Source organism: Micromys minutus (assembly GCF_963924665.1).
Source record: "Micromys minutus genome assembly, chromosome: 13".
NCBI classification, from domain to species: domain Eukaryota; kingdom Metazoa; phylum Chordata; class Mammalia; order Rodentia; family Muridae; genus Micromys; species Micromys minutus.
The window spans coordinates 33,145,720-33,161,115 of record NC_137982.1 but is presented as its reverse complement, the minus strand read 5'-3'; the positions used below and the strand labels follow the sequence as shown (position 1 = coordinate 33,161,115).

Here is a 15,396-nt window from a genome sequence, read left to right as displayed (position 1 = left end):
TTCATCTACTTTCAGGGCCTTCCAAGGTTTAGTGACCATGTTTAGTAACATACATCATCTTTGCGTACAGACACCACCACGTCCATGTCAGGAGCAGTATAAACGCATCAATATGGCTAGCTTGTATATGTTGGAATGCAAGAAAAAAAAAAAAAATAGAAAGTCATATAGCATTAGCTTTCACTGCCTTGTTTGGGTCGTTCCTGGGATGATTAATAGAAAATCTGACCATTTCATTTGAGATTGTTTTAAAGTTCTCAGCAGGGCATGCTGTAGGCAAAGCTCGGTGAGAGGGAACTATGTTCACTATTAGAACCACAGTGCAAGTGCCTGAGCCAGAGCTCACGGGGCCACAGGGTTCATTCAGTGAGGACAGCGATGGCGGACATCGGGCAACTAAGTCAATAAAATATACTTTTTATTTTCTTTTGATGCTTTTTTTAAGAAGAAAAAAAAGTTAGTCTTACAAAGTATTATACTCTTGCTAACAAAAATTTCAAGGAATATAACTGGTTATAAAATGCCCATTTTTCTGACTAAATACATTCTGCATGAAACTGGACAAAACCCCCAACAGTTTCCTGGATCTGAGCAGGGGTTTTATTTCAGACACCGCTGAACAAATCAAAAGGCTGATGGAAAAGGGGATCTTGATCTCAGAGCAAACTTCTATTTTTATTTTTACATTCTAATTCCAAAGTGGGCAGCAAGGCACGCTGGGGTAGTGTCTCTACCTGACACAACACAGCACCACTACTCGCTTTTCTAACATCATCTTTGAATGGTGTGCAGTGATGATGGCCTCAGATGAGCAACTGTGCCTCCTGCACTTGTAGGTAATCTGGAAGGTACCCTGAAGTTGAGGGGAAGGCAAATAAAATACTAAGGTCAGCAAGAGAAGAACTTACAAAGCACTCTGAGGAACTCAAAGCTGGGTTGAGTCACTCAGTGTGCAGTGGTTGGGTTTCACTGCCTCACAGTGAGATAACATAGGCACAGAGAAGCAATTTTCTTCAAGGAACTTGGAAAAGGCCTGAAAAGCTTTAGGAACACAAGGTGGTCTAACCTAAGATGAGACTTGAGTGAGTTCACAGGATAAAGAACCCTGTCTCTAGTTGTAACTCTAAAGATTTTCTAACACATTTCTGTCTGGCTGCCTAGATTCTGATTCTGTTCTACATCCTCCATGACAACATTCTTTGGGTGTCTAATGAGGTTTCCCACAACCAAGGGTCAGCATTACCTATGTGATTGAAAGAGGCCCTAGTGAGGTGCTACCTGAAGTCAGTACCAAGAATGGGTTAGTTACATACATATGATTGAGTTGTTGGCCAAAAAGGTCAACCCCAAAACAACCAAGGCTATTGCCAGCTTTCCAAAAATGGATGGCAAGGCACCACTGCTAAAGACAACACCACTACAATTCACAGAACACAGAGAAGGCAAACCGATGCCTACCTAGAGCTTTTACCACTATGGACTAGTATTTATGGTACTAGAAGGTACTCTGTACACTTCTAAAGGAGCCAAGTAAACACCGTCCCAGCTACAAATCCAGTGATTTACAAGAGTGACCAACTTACAAGATATGCTGGTAGAATAGCAGTATAAAGCTTTTGGAAGAAACCAACCAGTGTCTGAGTTAAGTCCCAGTCTATGAGATGGAACCCACATCCAACACCGCTTGGGTAGCCTAGAACCTGAGTGTAGGTAGGCCAGAGACCCAGGGGAAAACCAAATACCACTTTTCTGCTAAAGGAATGCAGCAATTTAACAACAGTCTGCTGCACTCATAGATCAGTGCCTTGCTCAGGCATCATCAGAGAAGTTTCCTCTTGCAACAGGAACCCACAGTCAAATAAGCAGACCCTGGCATACTTAGTCCCCAAAAGGATGTCTCCATCAAATTCCTCCTCTCATCAGGGTTTGGGGAACTCTGTGGAGAGGAGGTGGAAAGAGTGTGAACCAGAGGGAAGGGCTAGTGCACATGCAAACTCAAGTGTACACAGGTCTGTTCCAGATGTTTCTAGATGGTGTTCTAGAGCTGAAAAAGTGGATGCAAGTTTCCATCTTGAACTTAGAAACTAACTCCAATTGATGTTTTACTTTTGCTAACAATGTTTCAGTGAGCATCCTTTCTACTCCCCCACCATGCAAGCCTCTTAAAGTTTTTCTAAGGAATATTTCAATGCAAACTTTTACCAAATGAGAACACAGTAACACCGTTTAGTATTTAAAACTGGACCCCACCCCACCCCCACTCAGTGATATACTCTTGTGTATGCATTTGGGAACCTCTCACTAAGAGACTATCACAAGGGGACATCTCTGTGAAAGTGAACACACTGAGAAAACCCCAGTGGGGTTTGTGTTTTATAGAATCTGACTGTGAACTCGTCTCTAGAGGTGACACTTCCAGAGATGGAGATTCCTGAATGATGTGGGCAGTTACAATAGAACTCCAGATCCTCACATTGTATGAGTATGGTGTAACCCTTTCAAGGATACAACTTAATGAGATAATCAAATTCAAATGTGCCAACTTTTACGAACCCAGGCCTTCATTCCTTGGTCCCTGAATGGAAATTAAGCACAACTCCAGTGGTTACCATAGGGTGTAGTAACTCCCCTGTCTCCGGCAAAGGCAGCTTTGTGTTCTTTCCCTTCCCCTCTTTTTTTTTCCATTTTCTCTAAATATCAATTATATTTATAATTGATACGGAAATTATTTCTAGAAGTTTATAGGATAAATCTGTTTTTTCTGAGTCAGCTATTGCCAGGCCCAGGTGTCCTTTCCAGTCCTTCACATGAGGGACTAATTTTAAAACTTTGTTTTTCTATTCATCTGGTTCATTCTTTTTATAAACACACATAGCATTATATCCCTAGATTTGCAGATTTCCTTTTAAATGATAAAAATATTGATAACCTTCAAAAACCTATTGAATAAAATTACAGATAATTTTTTCTTTTATAATGTTCCTTTGGTAAACTATTTTAATTGTTACCAAAAGGCTTGTGTCTTAAGTATTTATTTGTATAAAAGTAAGTCTAGGCTAACCAGTCGGCTCAGTAGGTTAAAGATACCTATCACATGCCTGATGACCTGAATTTGACCCTGGGACACACTGGCAGAGGGAAGAGCCACCTCCTTGAGTCTCCTGTTCTGACCTCCATGTGTGCACCATCGCACGAGCACTCACACAAATGACTCACAGGAAATAAGCAGACATACACTTTAAAAAGGAAAGCAAAGACTTCCCAGATGTTTAAAAAGCTATGACTACCTACTAGTGCACATTACATGCTTTTTTTATGTGCTTGATGCCTTAGTCACTCTAACGTATGCTCCTGGCAGCCAAACACCCAAGGCTGAAACACACATGCCACCAATCACTAGGTAAAAACAAGAAGCTACAAGTAGCATTTTATTCAGCAAAAAGATGTTGCTTCCAATGAGCTACAGATGAAACTGAGGACCATAATTCAGTATTTAGAAATAGCTGATGAGACTGCGGTGCAGTGTGTAGGTCACGTAACCAAGCTTAAAAATGCGAATGATAAAAATAATGTCTGCTTGTAGCAACATGTAATTTTCAATAAGTAGATCTTCAGGTAAGCAGTGATTTAACACATGGAGTGTATGGTAATAATTTATACAACAGTGATCTCTTTAAACAGTAGAAGAGGCCATTTAAATAAAACCAAAAATTGTTATTAAATGGGTTTCTCCAATTAAATGCTCATTTTGTAACTACTATATTTGATTATTTCTGTCTGTACTTACCATATTTGAACACTTTGGATTATTTCGGAGAGTAATTGATGTATATAGCAGTTTTCTAGATTTTACAAAAACTGAAAGTAAATTGAAGGCCTTTCTAAAAGCCAACTAAACCATACCACTCAAAAATATTTCTTAGTTTGAAACGTCTACACCATATTGTCCAAGCACCAGCCAACTTGCTCTACCAAACAGACAGCCACTCAGTGTGCTGTGTCCATCAGCGCTACGCATGCAAGGCGTCGGCTTTCGGGAGGCTTACCAACGCTGTGACCAACACTCCAGCACAGCACTGAAGGGTAATCAATGCTGTCAGCAGCTTCTCACAAGGCAACTAAACACACATTTTGGTTCAGAATGGAAGTTAACAGAATCGGCACGCTACAGGACCAGTTGCCACAGCCCTGCTCACTTACTACGACATGTAATTTGGGTGCATAAAGATAGAGCCACTGGCCCTGTACCTGGTGCTGGCGATGCTTGGCGATTCTGCTCCAAGCCTACATCTTTCTAGCTGACTGGCAACAATCTGCCTTTCCACTTCCAGTTCTCGGGTGAGTCGTTGAAACTGAAGCTCCTGTGAGTCAAGGAAATAAAAGGCATATAAGGCGACCAGGTTGGCTGCTCAGGCAGATAAGAATTAATTTTTGTCACAGGAAACACAGGAACAAACCCATCACATAAAGCTACAGCGAGGCATTGTGCAATTTGGGTTCTAGGCTATGAACAATCATCTGCGGACATGTGGGGGCCTGAGTTGAGAAGACTTGACCATCAGCGAATGTTTGGAACTGAAAACATGCAGATGCTAACGTGCCCTCTTTGTCTTTTAATTCTACTGAAAGTTTTATGCAGTACTTTTGCAGAGTGCTCCATTAAAGTAAAGGTGTGCAGATGTTTACGTAGGAACCAATCACCCTGAGCTCTTCCTCCTCAGTGGCTGATTTTTATCTCTCCTTCTGGACTACATGCCGGGACAGGACGGGAACCATGGTACCAAGTCTGATACAAGTCACTGCACTGAGGAAATAGTCGAACCCATTGGTAAGTGTCTGGCTATATTTACCCTATAACATAACCACAAAAGTTTGCTCTATTTACAGTGTATTTATGTTGCTACTTTGCAGATGGTCGCAAACAAATAAAAAGAATATGTTATATCATGGACTCTGATTTGTTCTGACTTGTTTCTAAAACGTGGAAAAAGCTAGCTAGAGAAATATTCTTTATCTTCTATCAGAAATGCAAACCAACTTGATTATTAAGTACGTATACTGTACTTGTGTTCTCTTACTGCTAGGTTGATAGGTAATGACAAACAGAGAGCACATTGTTTTATAAAACACCAAAAGATTAGACTAGACACATCACTTGCTAAAGCTTTAAGTTAGAATCAATATCTGCAAAAATACATCATGGTCCTGTGCACCACAGCATCTGCCTACATGTCTGTCCAGCGGTAAGCAGTTTAATCTGACAAGGACTGCTGGTTCAAAACAGCAGGGACCTGCACACTGAAGGAGTAGTTACGACTGTAAAGTTTACTTAAGTTGGCTGATGGTCTGCAGTAACCACTTGACAGCATTGGCTTTTTAAATTCTATGGACTATTCTTAGGATAGTTAGTTGTATTTTTAATTTTTGTAGCCATTATTATAAAAACGTGAAAATAAATAAAAATATCACACACCAAGTTAACCAGATCTAAAGTCTAAATACAACACAATGGATTTCTATACGACTGGGACAGAAGCTAGAGCATCACATCAGAATTTATATTTTCAGTATTGAAAACCAAAAAAAAAAAAAAAAAAAAAAAAAACCAAAAAAAAAACCAAAAAAAAAAAAAAACAGAATTATAAGTATAAAGACAATTATCCTTAATAATATTTTTTAACTTGTAGCTATTACAGGCTTTCAACACTTCTGCATCCTCTCACATTTAGCTTTTGTTTTCTTTATTCACATATTATATGCACATGTAGGTATTTAAATATTCATGTATTATTGTCCATTTACTGCATGAGAGAACATGCTGTTCTTTCTGTAATTGTGTGACCTTGCTTCATATTATATAGTCTGAGTTCACCCATTTTCCTGCAGAGTAATACATGTTTATACATTTACATGTAATATATATAATATATATATAAAATATATAAAATTTTCATTATCCATTCATCTGTTGATGGACAACTAGGTTGATTCTTAATTCTTTGATATTGTTAATAAAAGAGCAATGGGGTGCAAATATCTATTTTGTGGCATGTGGAGTTCTCTGGATAGACACCCAGCTGGATCACACAGTAGTTTTATTTTTAGCTTTTTGTTTTTTTTTTCCTTTTGAGAAATCTCCAGACTGGTTTCTACGATGGCTGTATTAATTTGCACAGCCACCAACATTGGATAGGGAACATTCTCTCAAACTTTTGCAGTCAGATTTATTGATGATAGCCATTTTGATGAGAGTGAGGCAGTATCTTATATGCCTTACTTTGCATCTCTCTGATGGTTAGGGATGCTGAATACTGTTAAAGATAGTAACTACCCATCTGTGATTTTAATAACGGTCTATTCAGTTAATTTGCCTATTTGATGACTGGCATTTGATTTTCTTGGTATTTAATTTCTACTATTCTTTGTAAATTCTGGGCATTGACTAGCCACTTGTCTGACATGTGGCGAGTAAAGTTCTTTTCCCATCCTGTGGGCTACATGTTAACTATTCACGGGTTTCTTTGCTGTAGTAATGTGGCAGTGAGGACCAGGCGGGTCCACACTATGCTGTCCAGTACCAGGCTAAGAACCTGAAGGATGAGCATCATGCCTGCCTCACATTCCAGCTATTTTTGTTTGGGGGATTTCTTGATGATGTCTATTTCTTCAGATATCTTACTCTGCTATTTATTAGATACACCTTCCCTCCACCACACTGGACATTTGTAGCAATCTAGTCCAGGAAGAGACTATTCCTGGATTCCCAAATATCTGTAACATTGCTTTTGTACCCTGTTCTCAGTAACAAACAGGAATTGAGGGCTGGCATGCTTTTCCATTTAGGTCCATCCAAGTTACCACACTGGAGCAAGAATTCAAATAAGAACACAGGCATGAAAAAAAAGATATTTTTTAATAGAAAAAAAAATCCTATCATGGTAGATGTCTAAACTGTCTTGTGGCATCTTCTATGGACCTCTGAAACAACCTTTCAAGGAACTGTAGAAGAAATTTGCACTTGGAGTTAGGAACAAGACAAGTTCCTCACAATTTTACACTTACAGTCAGAGGCAGGTGATGGTGCCAGGCCAGACAGTGCCTCACATGCTCACCAGTTCCAGGAACCAGGAGGCTGCTTCTTTCCCTCGATCCTACGTGCAGTACTTCCTGAGTCAGGTCTCAAGGTCATGTTCTTTACAAAGAAGCCACCTCCAAGCAGGCTGTGTGCTAAGCCCTGGGGCTGCACCAACACTATCTGACCAAGTTTCTGGGCAAGTTTGTAAACTATCATGGAAGCTAGGACTCAAGCTTTTCTCTCCAGTCTTTTATCACAAGTGAGAAACGCCATGAATAAGCATGAAATGAACTCCTTTTCTGTGTAATTAGGAGCATCATCTGTGTGTCACTTGCTGATGCACCGCCACAGGTGTGGAGTGCCCAGAGACCAATGAATCCATGCTGGAACTCTGTGGAGGCATGTAAGATCGTTGGGCAGTTACTTTAACATCCTAATGAACAATGTTTATATCATATCTCTACCACTCCCAGAGTCCATACAGCTGATATGTACTGTATTCGTGATAAATTCCACTCACGAATTTATCAAAGCCACCCTCCTATGTGTCCTCACTACTCGTTAGCAGACGGCTTCACGGTGTCGAAGGCAGAGGATCAGGAAGCTGGAAAGCATGTGTCTGCATGCAACTGTTACCTAATAACTCTGGGCATGAGGACAAGTATTTCTATAGGCTATAAATCTAGCATAATATGTGATTGGCCCCCAGATGGGCAAGCAGGTTATAAGCATTTGATAATTCTGTTCCTATTGCCCTCTTTGAGGAGGAAGGTGGCATTATACAGTCATATAAAACCACATCTAATGCTTTCTAAACACTCATTAAAGAGACAGAAAAGAACTTCTGGTGATAGCATGTGACTATCCTCAGAGTCCAGCAAAAGGCACAACCTTATGAAGAGATGGTACCAATATGCTTTGAAGGTTATCTGTGTGACCACTCTTCCTTTTAACTTCATTTCAGTCATAAATACTTGATAAAGACAGTGAGGAGGGAGCATCAATCAAGACAACAGAAAGTATGCTGTGTTATCAGTACTTATGGTGGATAGGCTTGCCCAGTTCAAGCAGAAGGGTTGACTGCCCTAGCTCACTCAGGAGCTACCAAAGTACCAAGAACCAACCCTCTTTCACAGGCACACCCTTGGTTAGGCCTCCCCTAGCTGCTGACAGAGGAAGCCCTGGAAAGGCTGGGCTTAGGGAAGCTCCCTTTTGGGCCTGGCTAATAAGACTGTCAGTCACTAAGGTTGATACCCTTCCTGCCAATCCTGCTGTCCCTTACCTCTGTACAGGCACTGGTCTGATACTCTCTGCACAGAAAGCTCTCTCCACAAGCCCTGCCTCGGCTGGTCTTGTGCTGCTTTCTTTTACACATTGATCAATAGCCCTGGTTTCTTTCTGGATCCCACTTTTTCCTCTCATCCCTTTGTAGAAAACATCAGTACCTTGGATCTGATGTATATTATTCTCATGAATATTTTATGTTATTGCTTATTTATATTTACATTTAGTTTGTTCTCAGATTGCATTCAGTGTAGTTAAGATTCTAAGTTATCAGTATTAGTATGGGTAGCACTTGCTCAATTTTCACTGATCAATAATATCCCATTTTATGGTAATAGCACTTATCTATGTTCTCATCATGATGGACTCAAGAGTTGTTTCTAATTGCTTATTCAATTGTAAGCATTCTGTGAAACAAACGTTCTTGTATAATCTAGTATACACGAGCCATATCCTCCAGAGCAGATACAGAGTCCCAGTGCCCACACTCACTGCACTGGGCTAGGTCTCCCCTCCTCTGCGGCAGCCTGCCTGGCCCATGCTTTAGTTTGCATTTCGACAGAATCAACATATCCTTCCTAGGTTTACTGGCCATTTAACTTTTCAAATTTTTCAAGCATGAATTTTTGTGGGAGAAAATTTTGTTTTATAGTTGCCTGTCTTCTATGGGAAACTGGTGTCTTGTTGACCCGTGGTACTACTGGAGTTCTGCAGAGCTCTAGCCCTAGACCAGAACTCTCCATGCAGAGTAGCCCTCAAATGCAGACAGCAGGCAGTGACAAGCTCAGGGCTTCAGACATCAGCCAGTCCATCATGGCGGAGAGGAGCACAGCGAACACAATGGTTCCTATCATGGCAGCCAGAATGCAGAGAGAGACAGGAGAGGGGTCAGGGATGGGGTACCCTTAAGGATAGTAAAGATCTACTTCCTATTAGGTTCTGCCCCAAGCTTCCAGAACCTCCCAAAATAGCGTCCATCAGGGGAACCAAGCCCTCAATGCAAGAGCAGCAGGGACATCTCATATTCAAGCCTCAGTCCCCACCTCTAGGGAGGGGAATGGCAGCTTTGCTGCTCAGGTGAGGATACATCCTTCAGTCTTGACTTCTGAGATCTGACCTGCTTTCTTTGGCTCAGCTCAGCAATGCAAAGTAAAGGCTTTTTTTCAGCCTGTTTACTCCGTTCAGGTGAAAAAAAAAAGTTCACATGTTGGGTATACACTATGGTTACTTCTTCCCATCTCCCACATTCTCTCTTTAGTTTTCTAAGGCATAGCTATGAAGAATTCCTCAGTTTTAAATCATCAGTGCCTTTCTTAGGTTTTAGTTCATACACTGAGTTTGTCCCCCCAAAAAATTTATTTTCTATTTCTGAGATTCCTACTTTTATTTTCTTTTTAATATGTCCATCTGTTCTTGAAAGTTCATGTAGCCTGGAATCTGTTTTCCTTCCTCCTTAGGTTTATACCTTTGCCTAAACTCCCAGGTTTGAGTTCTCTCTTTTCTTCCTGAAAATGGTTTCCTTGTTTCTTTGAAACAGAAACACTAGGGATTCCATGCACTTCTCTGCGTATGAGGTTACCATGCCTTCCTCCACTCCTATCTCCTTTGACAGGCAGAAAGAGCTGCATCCTGGCTCTCTGCTTCAAAGACTCCAGTGTTGGTCCTGAAATCAGGGCACACCTCACCTCCTGTGGACGCCCACCCTCTCACCCTCATTAAACCCTCTCCGACCGTCACAATGCAGCATCTCCTGACCCTTCCCAACTGTGCCCCGTGGAAGGAATCTTACTCTGCATTACAAACTTACTTTACAAGCTGTTCATCTCTTACCCAGAATATTCCCCACCTCTCGTTACTAAGAATACTCAGCAGGCTTTAACTGCTATGTAGTTCTTTCCTAAAAATACTTCTTTGCCTACAACCCTCTCTTGTACAGACTATGCACTCCTCCACACCCGACACCGAGGTGTCTTCCAGAAGGAAGGGTGTTCTCTTGGCTCCTTACAGGCTCTACTTATTAGCATAAACTGTTCATAGTATTCCTCATCTCCAGCACGTTACATAATCGTCCACTCAGCAGACCTGTAAACACTCCCTCTTACAATCTCTTCCTTCCCCTACTGGTAAAGGACATACACTCCCCATTTATGTGTGGAGGTGCAGTGTGCTTTGAGGCAAGAGCCATTCGCCTCATCCGCTCACCGGCATCCCTGCCATGTGCTTCTAGCTGTCTGCCTCTTGACCCCAGGGGAAGCTGTAATAGTTACTAGGCAGTGGCACTGACAGTGGAGAAGAAAGAGCAGCAGGCCCTGCTGTTCAGCAACCAATGAAATCTCCCCTTTCCCTGGTTTCACATTCAAGGCCACTGTCAGCTTTTTTCCAGGTTTGGTGGAGTGAGTGGCCCTGTCCAGGGCTCCCCCATTCCAGGCCCTCTGGCTTCCTTAAGGATCCTGTTCCTCTCTCTTTTTTTTTTTCCCTTAATATTTCTCCAAATTTAATACTGAAATTATTCTCATCTGAAGACACAGCACCCTGACCTCAGGGTTTCTCAGTCTGTTTCCTTCTCTTGTGACCTATACTAGCTTTTCACTAATGATGTTTTACACTGTCTGCCTTTAACAATCCAGTACCACCTCAGGCACTGAAGTCATTAATAGCCTGGGTCCTAATTAGACTTTTAAGATTCAAGGCACCAGGCAAGATGTCTTATTCTGATGACATATTTCAAGAAGGTATCCCCATCTTTTCTATATTCAAAAGACAAATGAATTAGAGATGCTCTATCTTTGTAGGTCTTGAGGGAGGCACAGAGAAGCGTTTTTAAACCCAGTTCACCAGCTGACAGAAGGCCCCTTGGTGGATCTCAAGTACTACCCCACCAAAACCACTGAGAACGGTAAAATATAATTTTTTAAAAAAAAAAAAAGTTTTTTTGATTTTTTGTATTACATCATGTACCTCCATCCCACTCATCATCCTGTCTGTTTATATATACTGTCACCCTTACAACCCCCTTAAAAAAACACAAAAAATAAAAAACAATATCTCATCATGGAAGTTGCGGTATCTGTCACACAGTATACTCATTTGCCCAAACAGCTTTATTTGCAAACATTCATTGTATTGAGTCTGAATATTATTTTCTAGTCTATGTGAAAACCAAAGCACCCATATTTACAAACAGTCCTTGGATTTTTCAGTCTCAAGAATTCAGCCAATACAATAGAGGTGATCCAGTGTCCAAAATGTCAATCATAGTTTATTTAATCTCTGTGTAGTAGGCCCTCAATCAGTACTAATTAATTACAGAGATATAATTAACTAATTAATAGGTACATAATACCTATCCTCATTCTATTAACTAGTTTCCTCTGGTAAAAGGAAATACATCAAAAGAATTGAAAAACTAACATTGTCTTTCTCAAGTAGAAACCATCAGTGTGCCCCAGGACATGAACAGATATTCCCTTGGCAGCGAGGCGTAGGCACCTATATGAGACTGTTCATGATCTCCTGTATTGTAACTCAAGGCTCTTCAGTATTTGTCCCACTCTCCTGTGAACGCCTACTGTCCTCTCTCCAGCTCACAAGAGTCTGGCCATGGCATCCGTTCAACTCACTAATTCAAGACAGAACTGAACATTTCATTCACCATTTTATGTAATACATGCAATAAATTGATAGCAAATTTTTTTAAATTTATTTATTTGTAGATATTTTATATAAAGGCCTGGACAGTATCTTATGGGTGATCCTTTTTGAGGCCCTTAAAGCATTTAAAATTCATCTCTTTAAAAAGGCAACAAAACCAAGTTGGACAAAAAGAATACCAAACTATGTCCTGCTTCTAACTGAAATCACAGAGAAAGGGGCAGAAGTGGGGCTGGACTTTAGTTGCCAACACTTCATCAGCCGGTAACAAATTAGCTGTCAGGAATCTCAGAGATGAGGTTTTGTGGATTTGCTATTGAGTGCATAGTTTAAGAGGTGCTGGGCATTGTCCCTAGTTCCAGAGGTGCTATTCACTGTCCCCTCATCTACCTATTACATTTATGTCTTTAAAGCATCCTTAAAGCATCCGATCCCCTCCTCTTAGGCCAGTTCCACATCCTTTGCCAGTCACTGCTGAAACCTGGTTTAGCAGTCTGGAGATTCTGTCAAGCAATGCCTTCTCACATTCATTTAGCTTTCCCTCTAAAAGGTGTGTACTTGCTATATAAAAAGTGTCTGTGTGCACACAAAACCAGCAACTCTATTTAAATCTTTTAGTAATTGAGGCTTTCCCAGAATGGTTAAGATTCTTCATATTTGGGAAGTCCTGTTGTTAAACAAACACTGAGGCAATGGGATAAGAGGACATTGAGTACTCGGAGCCAGGGTAACCTGACAACTGATGACTATCTTCCAATAGAGTAGTGATTTGGTAGCATTGATGTCTAATGCATATTGTTCTTTTATTTAAATATCTATGTTGTTTAGATATTATTAAGAAAGTATAAAGAACAGTAATAACAACAGTAACCTCCATTGACTTCTACTGCATATGTATTTGGGAATTGTTAAGATACATGATGTACCAGATATTGTGATAGACACCTTTAATCCTGGCACTAGGGATCCAGAGACAGGCTGATCTCTATGAGTTTGAGACCAGCCTGGTGATATAGTGAGTTGCAGGCCAGCCACAGTTTAGCCAGTTAGAGTCCTGTTATTGAGCTCAAGATGAAAGAAATGACTTGTGGGGGGGGAATCATAGTCTTGTTAATATTTCATCTAATTTATGTAACTTCATCAACAGTATCATTCATTTCTAAACGTTTAAAGCTTACCTTGGCTTCCTCAGAAACATGATTAAGAGTGTTCTACCCATGGCTGTACAGCCAGTTCCCCTTCAAGGACATGCCGTGATGGGAGTCAGGCCATATCTGAACTGATGACTTAGGTTCAAGCACAGTGTAACTACAGGCAGAATGATGCCACTTCAGCCTTGACATCACTCCGACTTTCTTCTAAACTAGTGTTTTCTCCTCTGAGTCTTTCAGGCACAATGTTATTGTGCGCTGTTTAAAGTTTACCCTTGTATTATTCAAATGCTGATTTCTCTGTCCCAGGCACTTAAAGCTTAAGTTAAGAATCTCATCTCAAGTTTGTGTAAACTTCTCTGCCTTGTCAATAAAAGCTGGAAAAGCCAATAACTAAAATAAAGAATAGGGTGGGACTTCTGCCAGACAGTGGAGGGAAAGGAGGGGAAAAGATAGTGTGGGGTGGGGGAGGAGGAGGAGGAGGAGGAGGAGGGGATCTGCTAGGAAGAAGGAGTGTGGAGAGACACCAGTGGAGAGCACATCTGAAGCTCAGGGGTCTTGGCTGGGAGGTAGCCAGATGAGATCAGAGGATTAGAATAGAATTATAAAGCCTAGTTATTGTGCTTTTAAGTTGCAAATAAATCTTGGTTTCTCTGTGTCATTATTAGGGAACTAGCTAGGATAAAGAAAAACAGCTGCTGCATTAATTTACTGCATACATTTATATTAAAATTCCTTGTTACAACTTGCTCCTTGTTGCTTGCTGCCTACATACATTGAAAAGATACAACTTAATCTTTCACGGCCCTTACAGAATGTCTGTATGTTCCCTATTTATTTGATAAAGTAGTTGGCCAGTAACTACTGGTAGTTCCCTAACTCCCGAGATTAGTCCCCTACAATCCTATCCCACAGATAAATATTTGTTTTTTTCCATGTGTGTTAGGTCTACATGGCTAGCAGTATAGAAAAAAAAAATTCTTACAAGTGGCAAATTTGAAAAGATGATATGTTAATTTTCAGACTAATTTATTTGTCTGACTCTCAAAATTAGCATACTAGATACTCTTTTCATCTTGTATGTATGATATTTATGAAGAAATTTATTTGCTTATGTTTGGCTTGGGTGCAATCTGCAGTCATAAATCTTTTTTTTTTTTAAACACAACACGAATAATGCTGGATGCTGCTGAACCGGTCTGATTGTGGGTTAGGCATTCCACATGTGTCAGTAATTCACATGTGTGCATGTTATATCACACATCTAGATCAAAGGACGATTTCTGAATGTTGGTTCTCTATTTCAACCTAGTTGAGATATTCCTTGATCACTTTGGCTGATACTCCTGTCTCCACCTCCCTTCGAGCCACAGGAGACTAGGATTACAAACACATGCTACCTAGTGGCTTTGTATACATCAATTCCAGGGGCTGAACTCATGATATCCACTGAGTCATCTCTTTGGCTCTCAGTTTTCTGAAGTTCTTAAAAACACAAGCCAGCTTTGAGTCACACAGCTGAGGGGCAGAAGAGGTACACTAAGCAACTTGGGAAAGGATTCAGGATTCCGGTGTGAAAAGGTGGGGTGTGAACTCAACATTCTTGCTCTTTCCTTACAGAAAGCTGAAAATCTGAACTGGTTTCATTTTCTGCTCCTTAAGGTTATATTTAGAACTGTAATTAACTTTATTATTTCAAAGCCTTCTTCTCAAATCAAATAAAATCCTAGAACTTACTGAGAAGTAAGGCACCAGATGCCTTGTATACACAGGGTCAACTACAGAGTGGGAAAAAGACTAGGGGCATACTGAGAACACGGGCCACTGCAGTGCAGGGCCCATACACACATACATGGAAGGAGCTTGGCAAGTATCCGAAAGAAAAGCAGATAAAAAGATGACCTAGAGCATTTTTAAAACCTTCTTAAAAAAGAAAGCCAAAAATCATAAAGTACCTCAAAATTATAAGGGAAAAGATAGACCCCTTAAAACCACCTCTACAGCTAGGAGCTCACACTGGTAGTCAAATAAGGGCTAGATGTGGTTGGGGGGGGGGGCACTTGGCCAGCACTGCAGGTATATGACCTGGGGCTCCACATCCAGTCCCATAAAAGAAGTCCAAGGTGGAGAGAAAGAAGCAGAGGAAGAGAGAGGGTCAGTGAACAAGGGGAGACAAAAGACAGGGTATAGCAGGCAGGTAAACTCAAGTAAATGTTAATTAACTATTGAGAAGAC

At 40.7% G+C, this 15,396-nt stretch overlaps 1 protein-coding gene across 15 annotated transcripts in view; it reads right to left on the bottom strand.

Moving 5' to 3' along the window:
• Positions 1-15,396, bottom strand: part of PKP4 (plakophilin 4) — a 197,601-nt gene that overhangs the window by 81,008 nt on the left and 101,197 nt on the right. For 13 of the 15 annotated variants that reach the window (XM_080927762.1, XM_080927769.1, XM_080927773.1 and 10 more), the window contains one exon: positions 4,249-4,361. The exons of the other annotated variants lie outside the window; for them this stretch is intronic. In XM_080927762.1, the coding sequence (XP_080783888.1) occupies positions 4,249-4,361 (113 nt within the window). The remainder of the gene's footprint in view (positions 1-4,248; positions 4,362-15,396) is intronic. 15 annotated transcript variants of the gene reach the window in all.